At 52.8% G+C, this 21,156-nt stretch overlaps 1 protein-coding gene across 1 annotated transcript in view; it reads right to left on the reverse strand.

Annotated features, from left to right (window-relative positions):
- LOC103753783 (cyclic AMP-dependent transcription factor ATF-7) overlaps positions 1–20,927 on the reverse strand; it is a 52,178-nt gene extending 31,251 nt beyond the window's left edge. Inside the window, exons 1-2 of the mRNA XM_029957985.1 lie at positions 20,821–20,927; positions 11,211–11,279 (exon numbers count right to left, since the gene is read on the reverse strand). Of these exons, the coding sequence (XP_029813845.1) occupies positions 11,211–11,258 (48 nt within the window). The 5' untranslated portion in view covers positions 11,259–11,279; positions 20,821–20,927. The remainder of the gene's footprint in view (positions 1–11,210; positions 11,280–20,820) is intronic.
- Between the last annotated feature and the right edge of the window lie 229 nt (positions 20,928–21,156).

The raw sequence follows: 21,156 nt of genomic DNA on the forward strand, positions 1-21,156 counted from the left end.
CCTCCCCGCCCCAAGCACTCAGGGCAGTGTCTCCTGTTTGCCCGTGCTCCAGTATCACCAGTATTCCCAGTATTCCTGCTACCAGGGCTGGCAGAGGCGCATGGATCTGCGCCTGCCGCAGAGGGGCGAAGCATCCTTGGGAGAAAAAGGGAGGATTTCAGCTGCAAGAGTCGTGTGGAGCTGCCTCCTGGTGCCTCTGCAAAGCTCAGGCTGGGGCTGAGACCCGAACAGGGCTCAGGAAAACAAGCCCCCCGGTTTATTTGGGTACTGAAATAACACCACACCACTGGGGGGTCCCAAAGACCTCTGTGCAGGGCTGAGCCAAAGGGAAACCTGCTGGTCTTTCTTGCTGCTGCTGGGGAAAGGGATGAAGTCCCAGGCAGAGTCCCCCCCACGCTGCTTATTTTTTGTCCTTCAGTGACAACTCGGTTGGATTTTACACAAGGAGTTTACAGAAAATCCTGCAAACTAAGGCACCTTTTCATTTCCATCCTTCCCCCTGCTCTGACTCTGATTCTGGGATACTCATGACACCGATAACGAGGCCTCTGTCAAAGCTGTGCTCTGAGGAACAAGTGATTTGTTCTTGCAGTAAAACATAAAGGATTTATAATTGCCTCAGAGCAGCAGGCAGGGGAGCAAGTGAGGCTTCAAAACCAAACAGCCTTGATTTCAAAATACTGGTTTTAACACGGCCAAGAAAACACCCAGAGCTCAAAAGAGGGAAGAAAAGCTCAACCCTGAGCATTTGGCAGCACCTTTGGGTGCACCCTAAGACCTCTCTCTCACTTCCTAAGCAGCCTCCCAACTCTCCAAACCCAGAGCCCCATTTCCAGGTGCTTCAGGGAGGGATGACACACAGGTTTTGCAGCTCCTAAGACAAGCCTAGCCCAGGTCCAGCTCAGAGCCACGGCCAGACTCCAGGTTCACTTTGGAGCAGCTCTGTGCTCCTCCTGAGCCCACAGCCACGGGCCTTTGGGTCAGTCCCATCTCAGGGTAACACCTGAGCCCAGCTCAGTTTCTGAGCAAACTGGCAGCACAGTTTGCATTTCTGGAACAGAGCACAAGCTCTAGGTGAGGACTCAGTTCAGATCAGTTTGTTCAAAGCAGAAACTCTGTGGGCATGAACCAAAACCAGAAGAAACCATTCCCTGTGACTGCACGGCCAAGCTCCTCTGGGGGTATTTTTGCAGCCCTGATCATGTTCCCAAGAAAGGAGAAACCTTCCCTCCTCATTCCCTGCTGCTGCAGAAAGTGGAGACCATCCCACGGTTTGGGAACAGCGAGGATATGGCTGAAATCCCAAATTTAAATCCTTAGAAATCCGTTGGAGTCTGAGGAACTCCAGCCCCAGCTCGATGTGAGTGGCACAAGGAGCAGCACTGCAGGTGTGAGTGTGTACGGAGGGAGAACAGCCCCCTTGGAACAGTAAACCCCGAGTAAAGCCCTGAGTAATGCCTGTGTATCCCGGGGTACCTGCCAAGCCCTGTGTGGGGAGTGGGCTGGAGCTGCTCCCCTGCACCCGGAGCAGGGGATGCTCCTCAGCCAGCCCAGCACGGGGGGGCTGCAGCCAGGAGCTCCTGTCCATACAAACACACGTGCAGATGCACATATATGGTTGTTTATATAGGGCCACATCCTGGCATTCAGTCCCTCTCTCTATATATTTATAGCTGCTGAGTCTGCAAGTCCCCCTCGGAGAGCAGATGGCTCCACAGCCCAGCTTCCCTGGAAATGGGGCCCGACAGCCTGTGGCTCAGTGCCCTTCCCTGAATCCAGGAAGGTTAATCCATGTTTGAAGGGGCCCTGAGGAAGCCCCCTGAGCCCCATGAGCTGGCAGGAGGGGCCCTTCTGGGAGACCAGAACCCTCCGTCCCACTGCGTTTTGGGCGCAATTTGTGACCAGCTGGAGAATCCTCTGGGACACGAGGTGCTCCAAGAGGGCAATGGGCTCCCTTACTGGCTCTTCTACTGCACAAGGAACAGGTTCACTGTTGGGTGAACCTGTTGGGTTCACTGTCCCTGCCCCAGAGCCTCCCTTTTCACCCCAAAAGGAGCAGATGTGCCGGTGAAGGGCCGGGGGAGCGCGGCTGCCGCGGCTCTGCGGCACAGCTCAGCCTCCGCCCGCTGCTCCGGGACACGACTCCCATTAAAGCTGCCTCTGCATATTTTAAGGTGTGATTAGGGATTCTGCAGCCTCGGCACAGCATCCCTGAGACGAGAGGGGAAAAGAACACAGCGATTTCTTCAAATGCAGGGGGGCTATTTCTTCCCGGGAACTGCTGCAGCACCGGGAACGGCCACAAAACCCCGCCGAGGGCTCCTTCCAGAACAGTCCCTCACCAGGGCAGAAAGGGAAAAGCTGCTGCCAAACCTCACTGCAGCACCAGAGCAGGAGCCAGAGGCACAGCCCTGATGTTTCTGGGAAAACCCCAACTAGAGAGGAACTGACAGGAGCTGAACTTACCTCCTCTACGTGCACGTTCCACCCCTTCGTGCGAGGCAGCAGCTACTTCACACACACAAAACCAACCCACAGATATCTCATCCACCAGCTCTGGGAGGTTTCCAGTGAAACACCCAGCAGAGCCTTAGTGAGCATCTCCACTGCAGCTTCCAGAGACCTTTTCCCAGTCATATTCCAGCGTGGCACACGCAGGGGGACACTGCAAGAGTCTAAAATACACATAACCACCCTTTGTGGATAAACAGGGCTTCAATGCCCTTTAAAACAACCCCAGAACAGCAGCAGGGGTGGCTGTTTATTTACAAATTGGTTTTTATTTTTGTGACTGCTGTTGTGAGGTGATGGGGGGAGGCTTTTCAGATTTAAATGTTTTAAAGTTTTCTATGGGCAACGGTACTGCAGAACTCAGAGCTGGGTCAAACACTTTAAAAGCGTTAGGATGCCAAATCAAGGCTCGGTTTTCACAATATGTTATTTCAAATGTTACATTTAGGTGTTATCCAGAAGAACACTGTGAATAAGAACAGCTCCTGGCTGTCCCTGCGTGGAAGGGACAAGCTGCTCTTGCACACACGTGGCAGCTCCCGTGGCTCCCACAAGGGCAGTGTGTGCACAGCCAAGTGTCCTTGGACATTACAGAGTTCCACCTACACACATTCCCAATTTCCAGGTTAAACCACATCACCCTTTCCTGACAAAAATTTAAAAAATTCCCAACCTACATAAAACAGACCCCCCAGGAGATTGTGGTGACGCTTTCATGGGTCTCTGCATCCTGCTGCAGCATCCCTGGTCCCCACAGCTGTCCTGGGAAGGCAGCAGGGTTAAAGCCAGGAAGCTTCTCCACCTGCAGGACAGCAGAAAGCAGGAAAAGCAGCAGGGAAAGGGAGAGAGAAAGGGAACTGCCAGCTCCCTGTCCATGTGTCCTGCTGCACCAGGCACAGCAGTGACTGCCCGGGGCTGTTTGTAACCTCCTTTCTCCAGGGGAAGGAGGGAAGGGGGGGGAAGAACAGCAAGAAACAAGAGGAATTCTAACACAGGGTTAAGATGCAGCCCTCGGGAGCAGAGCAGGGAGAAGCCTGAGCAAGGGCCCTGCAGCAGAAAACCCTTTGCTTTTCCTGCAAGGACACTCTGCAGCACGAGGCTCCCGGGCTCGAGTGGCCAGTGCTTGCTCGCCAGCTTGTCCAAGTGCTGGGAACACCAACACAGCCATCCCTCGGGAAGCACAGCTCCTCATTAACACCAAATCAGCCAGAGGGGATTAGACATGTTTTCCTGCATGGAATGAACCACCAGCATCGTTGTGGGGCATTAAAAGCCGGGTCTGGCAGAGGCGGACGCGGCGGCTTCTTCCAGAGCCGCAGGATCCGTGTGGAGGCCGGCGGGTCCTTTGGCATCCAGGCTCCTATTTGGAATTTGGAAAGCTGTCCAGCCCTGTCTCCATGTGACAGACGAGGGTCTGTGGTTCACACGTGCTCCCACTGCAGAGCAGCGCCGGCGTTCCAAGAACTGCCAAGGAATCCCAGCCAGAGGAATGATAAAGATTTTAACTTACAGGAAATGCTGCTATTAAATAATATTTAAGTCTTAATTATATTTTAAACCAGCCATTTTATAAAAAAAGAAGTTCTATTACAGTGCTTTTGTAGTTAAAGGTCTGTCAACATTTCCATTTTAAACCTTCATTTCTAGGGGGTTTATAATTTGGCCATAAAAATTCATTCTAGGCTGGAACTTGGCAAACAGGGGCTCAGCCTAGGAGCAATATTTTTTATTATCCAATTTGGTTTAAATTGGTTTGGCCGTTTTTAAGTTATAGGAGTGTAAAAAATAAACGTTTACTGGTTTCAGATGCCTTCTCAAGCTTATTATTATTCAAAATTAGCTTTCCCCTCCCCACCTCCAAAAAATACCTTCAGCGAGAGGTGGGAGAGATCGTTTCACTCTGCTGACAATACAGGAGTTACAGCTCAAATTAATTCCCTCCTTTTGCTGCCAACAACTAAAGAGTTCCTAGAGCCAACCCTACTTCCACATGGAGCCATTCCTGCCTCAACGTTGGGAGCTTTGTGCAGCATCTGCCACTCTGTCCCGACGTGCTGCAGGTCCTGCAGCTGTACAGGCCTTCAGCTGAAATAAATAATTAACTCTGGAAAACCTGCATTCCTGGAAAATAATGGAAGACTCTTTAAAGCGAGATGTTTCTCTGTAGAATTTTATATCGGCTGTGGCAGCTTCAAATAAAAGCTGCAGCTGTGACGGAGCCGGGCTGTGCGGCGAGGAATTCCTCACCGTGGAGCTTCACGTTTTCCTCCTTCGGTTTAAACAACAGAACAGAAACTGGTTTTTATGGCTCAGCTCCCCAACCCACCTGGGTGCCGTAGGGACACGACTCCGACGTGCCTCCGCATGCTAAGTGCGGGCAAGGGGGAGCTGTGCCCCAGCACGACAAAAAGGAGGATTTTATCCTCGCTCCCTCGTTAAATCCCACGATTTTTCATGTTAACATTCGGCTGGTGCAGGGCGGGGGGGATCGGCCCCAGCTCGTCCCCAACAGGGAGAGACCCTCTGGGACACGGGAAGGAAAGATCTGCCCTGCCTGGGGCTGGCTGGGAGGGCTGCAGGGGGATGGATGGGAGCTGCTGCCCGTGCCATCCGACCCAGGGCGTGGTGACAGGGTGGCCTGGGGGGTCCTGGAGATGAGACCTGGTGTGGATCGTGCCCATAACCCCGGGAGGGGCAGCTCCAAGTCCTGCTCCTGCCGTGCCACGGCCACCAGCCCCATCCAGCTCCGTGTCCACCCTGCTCCACAGAAGCCACTCTCCTGGTTAATAAGGCTCAGATTTCCAAAGGCTCCCACTCGTCAAACCAGGGGCTGGAAGGAGCCTGAATTCTTTAGGAACAACACCCTGTGCCTGTGTCCAAGGCCAGTCCCACTTCCCCTCCTGCCAGGGCAGGAACAGTTTCTGCTGGAGGCCAGGGTGCCACAACTCTGCTCAATAACCATTTAAATTCCAGTTTGCTCCAGCAGCCCGGAGCCAGTTGGGCTGCAGGTTTTTAAGGATTCGATTTTAACTCCCTGAATTCCTTAGGCAGTTTGTCTGCCTTCCTTTCCTAAGCCTCGGGACCAGCCTCCAGAGGCAGAGCCTGAGGAGGCTGCTAAACCAAGGAGTGCTTCTTTCTCATCTCCAGACCAAACACATCCGTGTCCTGCACTCCCATGGGCCAGGCTGGCAGCGAGCTCTGGTTGGGCTGAGACATCCCTGGAGTCAAGGTGGCTCCTGGCAGCTTCCAGACTGGGAATGTTTCGCTTTAGGCCATAACTGGAAGGAGGGAAAGACATTGCAAAGCAAACCTTTGGAATTACAGCCAAGGACAGATGCTTTGTGGGAAGGCAAAAGGGCACAGGCCCTTCCTCCCTCTCCCCTCTGGGCTCTCTCCACACCTGCCTACTCCTGCTTCCCTCTTGTCCTGCCTCTTTCCATCACAGGAGCTCATCTTGGAAGATCTGATCTGCTCCCACCTGTCCCAGGGTGGACTCTTTAACCAGGGACAGGACTCATTCCTCGTCCTGGTGGAGCTGGTCCCTTCCTTTCAGCGGGATGAAGATGGGCCAGTACGAGCCTCAGCTCGGGCTGATCACAGCTGCAAATCCCACAGCTGGACATCCCAGAGAAACAGGGACATGGTACAGTTCCACAGCTGGAAATCCCACAGCTGGACATCCCAGAGAAACAGGGACATGGTACAGTTCCACAGCTGGAAATCCCACAGCTGGACATCCCAGAGGAACAGGGACACGGTGCAGTTCCACAGCTGGAAATCCCACAGCTGGACATCCCAGAGGAACAGGGACACAGTGCAGTTCCACAGCTGCGAATCCCACAGCTGGACATCCCAGAGGAACAGGGACACAGTGCAGTTCCACAGCTGGAAATCCCAGAGCGGCCAAGGAAGGGGGGACACGGTGCCACCCCAAAGTTGGACTGGTGACAGGGAGAGCTTGGGAAGAGGAAGGGGTTGGTTTTTCCTCTCCACATCGTATAAAAGGACTAATCCATATTCGTTTGGATTATACAAGCTCCAAAACACACCTCAGCCTCCGACCCACGCTCACCCAATCGCAGGAGCCATTTGGTGCCTCGTATATTACTGGGCAATAGAGATTTAAGGGATAATGGTCATGGCAGCAGAGTATACAAAGCAATAAACTGCTTTTGAGGTTGGTTAAATGCCAAGTGATGCTGAGGCCTCGATGCCATAAACATTATTTCTATTATATGACAAGATAAGAGGATACAATAAACCACAAAGAAGAAAAATCATTTTCTGGCCTCGTGAAAGTTCTGGGCTTGGCGTTTCCTGGACACTGCACGGGCAGCACCTCCGTGCACGGGGTTCAGGGGGAATAAATTGGTAAATTAAGGGTGGGTTTAAAAAGCAAACGATTGTCTGAGGAAATGGCCTGGATAACTGGGGCTCTGGAATTAGGACCGGAGCGATGACTTGTCTCACTTATAAAAGTGAAATGGCGTGGAGGGGGGAAGAAGGGGCTGGGGAAAGTCGTGCTCCCAGTTGAACACATTCAATATTATGGCCCCTCTGTTAGTTCTGGTAACAGAAGTGCACAAACAGTTCAATTAATCAAGATATTCCTCCACAAGGCTTTGCAAAGCCTCGAGCATCCAGTGCTCCCAAGGCCTCCAGGACTGGAGCAGAAGGCACAGTGCCAGAGGCATGTCCATCCCTGAGCTACATTTCAGTGCCAGCTCACCTGCCCCAGGCAGCTGCTGGGCCCCCGAGAGGGTTTGATGCAGTTTTCCAAGGGAGGAGATGGAGCCAGACGTGGAGAAACTTCCCTGTGGCTCCCAAGCTCCGGAGCCCCCCGAGCCCCTCCTTGTCCCAGACCTGTGTGCTGGGTGCTGTCAGGAGCTGGGTGAAGGTTTCATTCCCTTGCTCTAAAGAGGTGGAGCTGTCCCACTGCACAGACCTCGGGAACACACCTTGGGAACACCTTCCAACTCCGACGGCAACACCCAAGTTCTCCCAAGCCCTGGGCTGTGCTGGAGCCTCTCACCATCCGAGCGCTTGGAAGGGGATTAGGAGACTTTAACAGTGATTAGCAGCACACACCACCCCAGATTCATTTCCCTGAACAGATTCAGTGACTCCAGGCATCACCCTCTGCCTTCCACAGGCATTCCAGAGGCAGGGCCCTGCTCCAGCTCCTGGGGGGGGCACATCCCTGCTGGGGAACAGCTCCACTCCCTCTGCCCGGAGAGCTGGGGAAGGGGAAAATGTGCCACCTGTCCTGCCTGGGAAGGAACCAGCCACACGACCTCGGGAGGAATGTTTTTTAACGGCAGCATCTGCGGCACATTCGGAGTCAGCTGTGCCACCACGGCCCCGCTGCTGGGAAGGGACTGCCGGGAGAATCCCAAAATAACCCCCACTGCAGCCCTGGCAACCCAAACATGTTTACAGCCCACTGCACCCCCCTGCACGGCCAGATCTGCTCGGCTATTTTCGGTGGCCATTCCCTCTTCCCCCTCCTTGCTGCCCTGAAGGGCTTTGCAGCCTTTTTTCCACGTGGAAACAAGGAAGGAAAAGGAGGAAAAAAGGGCATAAGGCATAAAAGCTGGGGCTGTACCAGCTACAGAGGGAATGAAGCAGCTGATGGTTCAAAGATTAACACAATTTCTTTTTTCCTTTACACCAAAGGGAGGAATCACCACTGGCTTCAGATCTGTTTGGCTCAGCTCTCCCCTCTCCTCTTCCCGTGCCCAATGGACTGGGCATGGGATCAAAGGTTCAGAACTGAAAGGAACCAAGCATGGAAGGACCTGGCCAGGAGTCATCCCAAAAATGCTGACCTGGACAACACCGAGAGGCTCAACAGCCACTGACACCCTCCCATTCCAACAGCTTTTCCAAAGCAAAACGTACCCAAAGTTCTCGAGGGAACAGAAGAAAAGGCTGAATGAATCCTTGCTGGAAGTCTCCCTCCTCCCCAGAGCCTGGTTTGGGGTGGGAAATGCTTCCCAGTACCATGGCCCTGCTTGGGCCTGCCCAAGTGCCTGGGTGAGGAAAATGAGATTACCTTCCCAAAAGCTCAAAGCTCTGGATCCTACAGACTCCACTGGGAAGGTTGGGATGTTCTGCTGGTGGCTCACATGGACCTGAATGTCCCTTTTTGTCCCCTGTGTTTGAAGACAAATATCTCCATCCGTGGAGGGGAGGGAAAGAACTGAGAGAGCTGCAGCCCCCTCTGACCCTTCCAAGGTTCCACATTAACCTGAGTCCACATGGAGAAGCCATTCCTGATGGGATGATCCCCAGTGGCTTGTCCAGGGTCAGGGTTCAGTGCCAGAAAGCAGCACAAGCTGCTGGGGAACCAGTGTGGCCCCCGTCCCTGAGCCCTGCGGCAGCTGCAGCCCCCAGCTCCAAACCCACATTTATCCTCCAAACTCCCAACTCTGCTGCCCTGCCCAGCTCATCCCAATGATCCCACTTTATTCTGTTGGCCCAGGAAGCTCAGCTCAGCCAGAATAAGCTTTAGCTGATCTGTGATGGTGTGCACAGCTCCAGGATCCCACTGGGCTCCTCCAGCTCTCCTTAAACCCTGAGCTGAGCTCAGCTAGTTAGAGCCTGGTGCTAATAATGCCAAGGTCTTGGTTCCAATCTCTGGAGGGGCCATTCACTGAAGAGCTGGACTTGAAGATCCTTGTGGGTCCCTTCCAACTCAGAATATTCTGCGATTCTCTAAAAACCTTCAACGTGGGGCTGAGGTACAGGACTGAGGACAAAAAAATGCAGGTAAGACACCAGGACTTAGAGAGAAAGGCTCAGAGCACCCTGGGTTTAGTTAAGGGATGACCCATCAGCCAGCAAACACCTACCAACACCTGGAACTCCACAGGGAGGATCTTCTGCCCAACAAACAAACATCAACTCCATCCCCAGCCCGGATGCTGCAGCTGAACAGGTTCAGACTGGAAATAAGGCATCAGTTTTCCCTCCCAGCAAAAGCAATTAACTATTAGAGCAACTTAACCGAGGGCTGTGGCGAATTTTCCATCGCTGGAAATATTTTACATCAAGCTTGGATCATCACATTTAATACCTGCTCTGGTTTGAACAGGCATTGAAGGACGTTCTAGGAAACTGTGCACGAGGTCAGGCTGGATCACCATGAATCATCCCGGTATGAATTACCCGGATTCCAACATTTCCATATTAACATGAAGAATTGTCAGAATTACCCATAAGCAGCAGGCTGGAACAGCGAAAGGAGGAAGCAACCACCTTTATATGTCATTTGTGGGAGATTGTGGGAGATTAAATTTAAATACATTGTTGTTTGCCTTAATTGCTTGTTTGAATCCGATTTTAAGGCTGTATGATTGAAGTGCTCACACCATTAAGTGCTCAAACACAGCTAATACATTTTATAAATGACTTGCACAATTTCACAGGCAAAGAAGTTTCAGATAAAAAGCAGCCTACAAAAAAAAAAAAAAAAAAAAAAAGGCAAAAGGAGGAAGATCACCTGCAAGTGGGCAGAGAAGGCTCCGGATGGGGCTCGTGCCAGAAGGACCAGAAAGCTGGGAAGCCTTATCTGTGTGTTTTCAAAGAGCCCCAGTCCCCAGCAGTTACCAGATGAGGTTTTTGACCCATTTTTTGTGCTATAAAAACAAACAGCATCACAGAACCCACACTCAGCCTCAGAGGAGGTGCCCTGGGGACGCAGAATTATCTCTAATTTCAATTGGGAGACCCACAGGAGGCATTAAGGTACTAAATGAATTGAAGAACTGGGGACACACACACACAGGGGGGTACCCTGGAATTGGTTATCGCTCCCAAACCCATTCCAGCCATCCCAATTTGGCAACCCAACACCCAATGGCTGCAGCCAGGAAAACCAGAGTGAGCACATCACTTAATATCTAATTTAAAGCCGCAATTCCCCTCCCTTCTCCTTCCCCTACAAAAGGCATTTTGAGGTTCTAATGCTTCAGGAAAAACAAACACAAATCTCCCTGGGCTCTGCACGGGGCTGCACTTCCACAGCAGCCCCAGTTTCTGAGAGTTCCCATTAAATCAGCCCCAGCAGGAACTGCATGATCCTCCCGTTCCTCCCAATACCGGGGCGTGTGAGAGACCCCAAGCTCGGCACCAGTTTCCCTGCAAACCCAAGGAAAACGGGATGGGAAGGTGCCCACCCAGGCAGGTGATCAGCAGGGGATGTGCCTTGTTCAGATCCCTCATCCCGGAAAAGGCAGCGACAGCTCCAGGGAGCAGAAACTCACAATGGGATGGCAAGAAAAGCCATCCCAAAATAGCCACAGCAGTTCGGGGCTCACCTAACACAGACCATCACCTGTCACATTCCCAGCTGCTCCACGGGACGGGCTCTAGAGCCACCTCACCCCGGGGAGGGGGGAGCGGGTCTGTCCTCTGGGAGAGGAGGAGCAGCCTCAGCAGGAGCCCCGAATTCCAGGGGGGAACTCGGCGAGATCCCCCGGGGGGCTCGTGGCAAACACCGGCAGCACAGCGAGGAGCCCCCCTCCAAGCCGGCTCCGAGCGCCCGGGCCGCTCGTAACGGGGATTTACACACTGCAAATCCCGGGATCTGATTACCTCCCGGGATCACGGCAAACGCCGGCTCTGAGCGCTTGGGTTCCGCGATAAAACAGCCACTTTGATTCACGGCGCTCCCATAAAGCCGCCCCGATCCGTACCTGTCCGCAGCCCGGGGCGCCGCACACGAACGGCCTGTCGTCGCCCATATTTCACACGGCCGAGCTGAGCTGGGGGAGAGGAGAGAAGGGGAAATTGTTAAATAAGCTCCAGAAAAAATCGCCGACATGGAGAGCAGAGGCTGCCCTTTGCCGCGCTGTCGTTGATCAGGGGAGGAGGGTCCCCGTGCCCCCGACACAACTGGAGGGGAATTGATCCAAGCCGAGTTTTAAATAAAGCTTGGGAGGTGATTTTTTCATGGAGGAAGGGAAGTGGGACAGGGCAGGCCTGGAAAGGTGTGGGAGCTTCCAACGCAAGGCCCAGAGGGTCGAGGGACCTTCGGCAGCTCGGTGTCACCTCCTGCAAGATGGGGACAACACTCAACCCTTGTGAAAGACCACCCAGTGCAGCAAAGACCCCTTAGCACCAGACCCTCCCTTAGTATTTACAGTATCATGGAATTGTGGAACATCTTGAGCTGGAAGGGACCCACAAGGATCATCAAGTCCAGCTCCTGGCCCTGCCCAGGATAAGCCCAAGAATCCCCTGCACATACAGAAAAGTGGAATCATGGAATGTCCTGGGCTGGAAAGGACCCACAAGGATCATCAAGTCCAGCTCTTGGCTCTGCATAGGACCAGCCCAAGAATCCCCCTTCCCCCCAGACACACGAGGAAAGACAGTGACAATCTCCAGGAAAACAAAGTGCAAGCAAGCAGCGATCAAATAAATCCAAGTCCTCTCTCTGTACCAGTTATATTTTCAATGGGAGAGAACTAAAATTTGTCATTTAATTAATTAAGGGATTATAGGAGTGGTGCTCCGTTTTACAAGGCAATAATCTGGCTCCCCAGTGGGTAAACTACAAGGCTGATGGCAGGGGTAGTTTATCACGGATTACAGCCAAGGATAACAAAACACTCAGCCCTATTATGCTACAAGTGAAGCTATTCTTATTAATAAAAAATAAGAGTAAATAAAGTAACCCCCCCCACCACCTCAAATTCAAGAAATAACGGTCCCCTCCACCCACTGATATTTTTATAGGAGGATTTTAAAAAGCTGTAATAAAGCAAATGCTCTCCCTTCGGGGGGTTGCTGTGGGAACACGCTTGGGCTGCTCGTGTTGCTTCCAGCATCTCCTGCTCCAAGTTGGGCGCTTGGCTCAGCTGGGGAGGGACCCAGAGCACAGCCATGGGCTCTGGGGGGAAGGTTCTGCACTTCCAGCCCTGAGCACCCACACCAGGGTGGGGAGGGAGGGTTGGTATTTTTAGGAGCTCTGTGAGAAAGTGCTCCAAGAATGCGGCTCAGCAGCGGAGGGGGAGCATGTGCTGCAGAAACAGCCCCTTCTGCTCTCAGTGAAAAGGCACAGGAATCAATTATTGCTTAATATGAAAAAAAAAAAAGGTTATTTTTCTATTGCTGGGACAGTCAGCAGCTACATGGGCTCGAGGGGGTGAATTCCCTCCCCTCGCCCGCAGCGGCAACAACCGAAGTGTGATGAGAGAGGAGCTGCCAGCTCTTCTCCCAGAAAAACAGGAGAGAGAGGCATCCACAGCACCGGGCTGTGTCTGGATTTATTAAGCCAAACTCCAGGGTCTGTGCAAACAGGACTCAGAAAGGATAAATGTCCCTGTCAGAAATGGGACGGGCTGGCAGCCAAACCGCTGCCCAGCCCAGGACAGGGATAACAAAGGCAACCAAATGGCCCAGGAGCATCCACCCACTCAGAGCAGCCCCCAGAAGTGAGACAGGGCTGGCAGAGCTGGGGGTGGCCTGGCAGGGGATGGCAGCACCTTCAGCAGGAAGGGCAAATCCCACCCAAGGCGAGCCTTGAGGTGACACCAAAACGAGTCTGACCGGGGACAGTTACAGACGAGACTCTTCATATCACCCTTCTGAACTTCTACCCAAGCTCCAAACCGGGAACTCCGGAATCCAAAGTGCTGCTAAGGAGACAGGGATCCCCCCTCCATCTGCAGCCACCTGATCCTCCTCCCAGAGGAATCTCCCTGGGCCCCGGAGCAGCTGCCTCTCACACATCTGCTGTTCCCAAGAGCGGACACATGAGCCGCTGTCATGACCTGCTCCCAAGGCACGGAGACACCCAGGCTTCCTTGGGAAGTCTGAACAGGCAGAAGGAGCCTCTGGTAGGGAGGGATGAAGAAATCAAACCCTCTCCTGTGACACCAAACCACGGCTCAGATCAGCTCCCTGACATTGCAAAGAGGAGAAGCACAGAGGGATTGAACACCTTGGTCACCTGCACTCGAGGTCCAGAGCCATCATATGTGAACCCCACAGCTATCACACATCCAAAGCTGTTGTACCTGAACCCCAAAAGCCACCACACCTGAACCCCAGATCTATCACCTCTGAACCCCAGACCTATTGCACCTGAGGTCTGGAGCCATCACACTTGAACCCCAAAGCTGTCATACCCCAGATCTATCACACCTGAACTCCAAAGCTGTTGTACCTGAACCCCAAAGCTGTCATACTCAAATTCCAGATCTATCACACCTGAACCCCCGGCCCCAGAATGGCCAGATGTCCATCTGAATGCAAAGTTTGACCATGTGGAGCCCAAAACTCCTCATCCTCAGGGCCAGGGATGCTGGTGAGCTGCTGCACAGAGGCACAGTTTGTTCTCAATTAATCACAGCAATCAGAGGTTCTCTGCCAGTCCAGCCCCCCAGTTCAGAGCTGTGGCACTGGGACAGCAGCAAAGTCACCCAGCACTGAAGGGCAGCTGTGATGCCCCTCACTGCCAGAGCCAGGCTGGTGCTGGAAGTGTCTCAAGAGTCTTTAAATCACCCTCCTACGGTTAAGCTGGGCTGTGTGGGATGAGGCTGGGGATGTGTTTATTCCATCAACAAACAGATCTTGGTGTTAAACGTGAGCAGAGCTGTGCTGGAGGGAGATGCTGACTTGACAGGGCAGCCAAGCTGGGTTTTTTTAATTAACACAGGTCAGAGATCCGTCCTCGCCGCCAGCACCAAGAACTGCGGGGTCTCTGCCTCGTATCTGTGCTTCTGTAAAACCTCTCTGAGAAATTAAAGGACCAGGATCAGCTGCCAACCCCAGGGCTCTGACAGCACAGAAAAACCATCCCAGAGCCGATGGCACATCAGCTGCCCAGAGCACGACAAAAAAACTGGGCCAACACACTGCAAAAGCCTCCGTTTCCTTGAGCTTGCAAAGTGTCAGCAGGATTTGCTCATTCCTTAAGGCAAGATTTAGCTGCTCGTTCACTGCAGAATATGACTGGTATGTACATACATGTGCTCAGATTTATGTCACATTTAGTCAGGATAAATTGCTTCAATAAATTCTATCCTTAAGAAGAGGCAGAACGAGGAGCTGATTGGATACCGGGAGCACATTCCCATCCCTCTTCCGGCAGCCACGGGACAGTATTTCACTGTTTTGATGATTTTTAGCATGTTGGACACAGCGAGGGGAGGAAGAAATGCAGATTACTGAGCACTCCAGAGCTCAGTCAGACACACCTGAGAGGCAGCTGCTGGCTCAGGGGAGCTGGAGAAGCATTTTCACCCAAACCAGACCGTCAGCCCCTCAGATCCCCCAGGACACAGCCACCCCTCACATCCCTTTCCATCACCTCCATCCCAATCCCCTGCTGCCCCCAGGATAAGGGCATCAAGTGGCAGGAGCATCAAACACTAACAAAAGGTGTAACACTGACCTTGGCCATGAACCACAAGCCCAGGGGTGAAGTTCTGGACAAGGTTACAAGCAACGCCCAAGTGTGTCCAGTGACAGGATGATGTCACCTCTAAAATTAAAATATGTATTTTACCCACCTAAACAGGTTCTCAGGGTAAGAGTTGGAGAGGGGAGAGACTGCAGGTACCCAGTGAAAGCCAGAACCTTCCCTTCTCAGCAATTCACTTGCTGCCCATCAGAGCCTCTATTCATCACAAACCACCCAACTGGGACCCTGGGCTGGGATGAGCTGGTTTTGCTCACCTCAATTACCAGAATTCCCACTTATTTCGAAGTTTAATCCTTCCTGCAGACACTGAAGCCAGCCCAGATGCTGCCATCCCCATGGTACATCAGTCCATAAACCCAAGTGGTCCCAAAGCATGTTAACTAACCCATTAAGAGAAAACAGAGCCTGTTATCCTGGTCTAGACAGACACCGGGGGGGAATATTTGAAGTCCCTTAAAAGGAATTAGACGTATTACATGCATCAACAACAGCAATCAAAGACCAGCCTTCCTGAACAGCACGTCCCCCAGGACACGTGCTGGCACCTTATGGAACCCATTTGAAAAACTTCAATTTGGAAACAGCTTAGGAAGAGCCAGGAGAAGCGGGATGACGTTTCCAAAGCCCACTTATGGAGCCTTTCCTCCAAGATGCTCCACATCCTTTAATTGCACTGTCTGAGCTTTACAGAGGAGTGTGTGCCCGTGGCTCTGGGAGGCATCAGCCCGGTGACAAGGAAAGGGACACAGTCAGACTCATAATTGTCTTTAGCTCTGCCACCCACAGCTCTTTTCACAGCCCTCACCACAGCCACCCCACAGCCGGGCCCTCGCACGCGTCGGGATTGGGGTTGTGTGTTGGTGAAGCTTCCCCGGACCTGTTCCAGCTGAATTCCTGACAAGTAGCTGAGGCTGGAAGCAGCCTCAAGCCAGGATTTGTAAATCTTGAGTCATGTCTCTTCTGGTTTGCCAAAGTCACGAGTGACTGGCCCCTCAAAACAAACCCTTTTCCTTAAACCTCAGCGTGAAGACGGAAGAAGCTCCCGGCTCGTTCATTCTGCTGAACGTTGGGGACAGAGCTGGGCTGAAAAATGCTCTAAAAATAAGGCTCTATTGTTGTCCTTGCATGTGACTTGTCATTGCAGGAATGTTCATGCCCAACACTTGCATCTGGGCCTTGCAGGACAAGCTGAAATGCTCCAGATCCCAACATTTGGGAGGAGACAAACACTGTTCTGTGTTGAGGCTGCCAGCACAGATCCCTCCCAGCACAGATTTCTCCCCAGCAGGGATCTCTCCCAATGTGGATCCCTCCCCAGAACGGATCCCTCCCAACACAGATCCCTCCCAGCACGGATCTCTTCCCAATACAGATCCCCCTCCATCACAGATCCCTCACTCCTATACCAGTACAAGCACATTTATGGCTTATGCCCATAAATCATGAGGATAAACTTTACATTAATATGACCACAAAATTAAAGCTGGGGGTTGCACCAGCTATGAAACAAAACCAGAAGAGCTGCAGAGCAACCTCCTAAAAATAGGCTTAAACAGAAGAGACACAAAAGCACGTTGCACGTTCAGCTGACAGAGTCTCTCTGCTAAGATTCCTCACCTGAGTGAGGAATGAGCTGCAAAATGAGTCAGAAGAAAGAAAACTGCTGGAGAGAGGGACATCAAGAGCAAGGCTGTCCCTAGGGAAAGGTGCAGTGAAGGGCTGTGAGCTTCCAGGAGGGGAGCAGGCACTGGCAGGGACCACCAAACCTCCCTGTGCAGGAGTTTCTGTAGTTCTTGTTCAGGTTCCAGTAAAGGCCTCGGGCTCCCATTGCTCCCTCACACCTGCAGCCTCCAAAAGGGCAAACCACTGCTGGAGCAAAAGGGACAATCTGGGCCATTTCAGCACTGATTTTGTAAGTGTGCCAAGAGTTCTGGTCCTGCTGGGAGCAGGGAGGGGGGAAAGGCAGACACACAATCACAGAATGTTCCCAGTTGGAAGGGACCCACAAGGATCATCGAGCCCAACTCTTAAGTGAGTGGGGATCAAATCCCACACAAGGTAAATAACTGCTGGTGCCTGTGCTGGGATTGGTGCTGACTCCACACCCAGCACCCCAAAAAGGGTCCAACAGGGGCTCCAGGCAGAGGGAGTTACCTGAGATGGGCAATGAGAGGAAAGCCAGGTTCAGTGCCTGTATCCCTGCAGGACACACACTGCACAGGGATTACAGCTGCTTTACTCTCCAAAACAAAAAGCTCCCTGCACAGTCACAAACCCCATCGCCCTCGGGCCTGCAGGAACAAGTCCAAGCAAAGGTGCAGCTGAAGGTGAGGTGTCTCTACCAACAGGCAGCACCACAAACCTGTTTGCAATCCTCCCGGGCTGTTAAATAGGGTAAAGAGTCCTCCAGAAGGGCAGAGGATCCAGGGAGGGCTGGGACTTAGGAGGAGAACTACAGCTGAACTACAGCTGTCAGGAGAACTGACAGTGGAAGCAAAGGCAGAACTGGAGAAGAAACAATGTCTTACCCATATATTTCCCCAAAAGAGAGAAAGTTTCACCACTGCCAGGGCCAGCCCGGGGTTCTGCTGCACCTCTGGCAGGTGAAGCTCATTTTCTCCTCAACTGAGTCATCGCTGCTCTTCTGCTTTTCACATCCAGTTTAATGCAAAAGGTAGAGCAGAGGTAGGAGTTAACTTCTGATGAGCCTGAGCTACATGGGATTAATTCTCAGAGACTAATGAGTCGCCAGGCCATCCCAGCTCCATCTGGGTAAGTTTGTTGAGCCCTGGGAGCCGTGCCAGGAGCTCTAACAACCAGAGCCACAGCACAAACAAGCCCATTCAAACACAAATGGTGCTCGAGACACCAGCCCAGCCCCAAGGACAGGCAGTGCTGCTGCTGCTGCTGCTGGGGAGAGCAGAGAAACTCACAATAAATGAGATTATTATGGATGGCTGCACCCGAATCTGGGCTGTAGAATCCTCTTCCTACAGGGGGATACACAAATCGCAGGCAGACCCTGTAATTGCCACTGGGAGCTGGAGGAGAGGCCGGTTGCAATCACAAACCAAACTGCTCTTTGGCGAGCAGGAGGGAGAGGAAGGCAGCCTGACAGCCATTTCCAGCCAAGGAGAAAGAAGGAAGCACGAGGCACTGCCCCAAGCTCTCCAAAATAGTACGAGATTTCCACTAAAATGCAAGGAAGGAAACACGTTGCTTTGAGGCCAGGCCAGGAAAGGCTCCTCGTTATTTTTCTGAGTGCAGTCATTAACAGCTCTCTGCCCCGAGCTTCCTGGCCCTCAGAACGATTCCACACTCTGGAGGGGTTGGGATCAGCAGGGTCACCGAGGCAGCAGCACCCAGGGAACACCCAGAGGGGACCCCCATCCTTCCCCTGCCCTCGGCCAGGGTTTGGTGTTGGCATTCCTTGTCCCAGCCTGGGTTAACAGCCAGCACTGAAGCCATGACTGGGAGCACCATGATCCATCCTCAAGGAGGGGGGGTGGAAAACCAAGAGGTCAAGTTCTTCCTTAAAAAAAAAACAAGAAGAAAAGCTGCCTTCCCATGGAGGCTCCCCTGTGCAGGGTCAGCCCTGCCAGGCAGGGCTTGGGGCCCAACCTGCAAGAGCTGCTTTGTGCAGCCACTTTGGCACCTCATTTCCTCTGGGGAACCACTGCTGGCCCCCGGACTGAATTCTGATGCCAATCTAAATTCGGTGCCTGCAGGGACTCAGGCACAGGGCTCGTCCTGCCCCTCTGGGTGCCCAGAGCTCTCCCTGGCCCTCCCATCTGTGATACACCCAAAGAGATTGCGAAAGACTTTCAGTTTTGCAGGGAGAGGCCCTCGCTGAGCTCAGTGCAGAGGCACAGGCAGCTCTTAGGCCTTTCAAGTTATTTCGGGGTGTGAGGGAAGGAGGGAGAGTGTTTGCTTTGTAACCAAAAAGCTGCAAGAGCTTAAAATTGTCATCTGGGAAAGGAGGCCAAAAGCTGGCGCTATAAAACCTGCTTCGGAGGCAGAACACCCTTCTGCTTCATAAGCTTGATAAAGTAAACCCAACTGTATAAACTGGAATACTGGCACGGAATGTGCTTGAAGCAAATCCCCCACAGCCACACGGTATTTAACAAGTCGTTACAGTGAACCTCAGGAAAAGTGCCACCACTTACCCCCCCCTTTTGGGGGTGTTCAGCACTGCTCAGGCTCGTAGAGGATCCCCTGTCCACAAGAGCATCCCCAAGCAGCTGGAACACGATGGCCTCAGTGGTGTCAAAGATGCACAAACCCCTCACTTCTCACCCTGGAAGCGCCTTGGAGCATCACCAGCCCTGTTAGAAGAACGACCTCTCCCACCAGACATATGTTTGGACCTAAAGTGGCTCCAAAAGCTGCTCCTCAGCTCGCCCAGGAGCAGATGAACTGTAGATTATTCCCATGTGCTTTGGGAGAAGGAAGCCACAGCCAGGACCCAGAGCTGCTCTCCTGCCCTCAGTGTGAAAGACGGGACAGGGAGGCATTGTCAGAGTCCTGTCAAACGTAAACCAAACTCCAGCCAGCGGGATAACACGGGCCCCAGACCGGCACATCAGCCTTCAGAGCCTTCGCCCAGACAGAAAAGCTTTTTCCCTGCACTTAAAGCAACAAACCCCCTCGGCTGGGAGCTCCAGCCAGCCCACAGGGCTTTTCCCAGCACAATTCCCACCAGTCCTCCCAAGGACACCAATCACTCAACGCTCTTAGTTCACCACGACAAAGTGTCACTCGCTGACGCTGCCTCCAGGGTCGGGATAAAAGCGTTAGAGAGGCTCCATGTCAGGAGCCTCCTTGCCTGGCCACCCTCCAGGTCAGATCTGGCCTGGCCTCTGCCTTCAGGGAGAGGTGTTAGAGAATGTCCCATGTCACCTCAGCTCAGCCACAGGTCTGCCCAGACACCACAAAGGGCAGAACAACAGGGTTTCATTACTGTGGTGAAAAAAGCAAACAAGACCCAGAAGCTCAGGTGATCTGGAGCTGCCCTCAGGAGGTCCCTCTGCTAGCTCCCACTGAGCTGAGAACCCTGGTTTTCCAGTGCCTGGTGAGCACCTCTGGGGCTTGGGGGTCAGGTCTCACCACAAACAGCATCCCCTGGTCCCCCTTCTATGAGCAGAGTCCCCAGAGAGCAGCAGCTCCTGCTCTTCAAATCCTGACTTTAACTCATCCTTGCCAAACATCACCAAAGCAGCCATAGCTTGGCAACCCACATGCCTGAGAGCCCCCAGCTCAGAGCCAAAGAGCAGATTTCCAACACCAAAAGGCATTTTTGTCCAACAGGCTTTGAAGCCTTGGATGAACACGAGACAAAACCCAACATAAACCAGCAAGTCAGCAACTTCCCCGGGCAAGAAGACGGAGGAAGACCATCTCTAAATCATCCTCTCATGATGAAGTCATGTTTCCCTCCTGGTTTCTGGAGGGAAGATGGACTCTGCAGGATGTCCCTAAGGTTGCTTTACACTAAGAGACAAGGGAGAGACCAAACTGCAAGACCCCCAGAGCAGGACTCGCTGGGAGCACCTGGACAGGGTGTTTGGTTTGATCCCATCAAACACAGCGTCCACCTCAACACTGCCATAAGCAGCACAGCCCCAGGCACTGCTTGTGGCCATATGGTTGCTCCAGGACATTCTCCAGAACAGGAAGAACTACATAGGAAGTCCCTGAGCCCTCCACTGAGGTCAGAAAAGCCACCACTGAGCCTGGGTTTTCAGACCCAGAGGTCCATCTGTCCCCAGGGTGACAATGGGCAGGAGCACATCCCATCCCACTCCAGCCAAGGAACACGGCATGAGCTTCCCCATGAGCTCAAGCAAAAGCTCTTCTTTCTTCCTACACACCTCAACTGAACCTGGCAGCCCAGTGAACAGCTATTCCAAAGGCAGAATCCCAGACACAGGCAGGCAGCCCCTGGATCTCGGCACTACGGCTCTCGGGTCGCCTCGTGTGTCTTCATTAACAGTGATCCATCTTCAGCCCTGCTCTCCCTCCCAGCAGGGACAGCAGCAGTGCCAGAGATCTACTACAGGAGAGAGAAATAATTCAGGTTTAAGGAAGGAAGGAAAAGCCTCCGAGACCCACTGTTCCTTCCCGAGCCGAGATAATTACAAGAAAGCCACGACAAGCCTTGGAGGACGCAGTATTTTACCTAGGAAATGCCTGAGTGACCTAGAAAC

This window comes from Manacus vitellinus, unplaced genomic scaffold, assembly GCF_001715985.3.
Source record: "Manacus vitellinus isolate BGI_N305 unplaced genomic scaffold, ASM171598v3 scaffold_133_pilon, whole genome shotgun sequence".
Classification (NCBI taxonomy): Eukaryota; Metazoa; Chordata; class Aves; order Passeriformes; family Pipridae; genus Manacus; species Manacus vitellinus.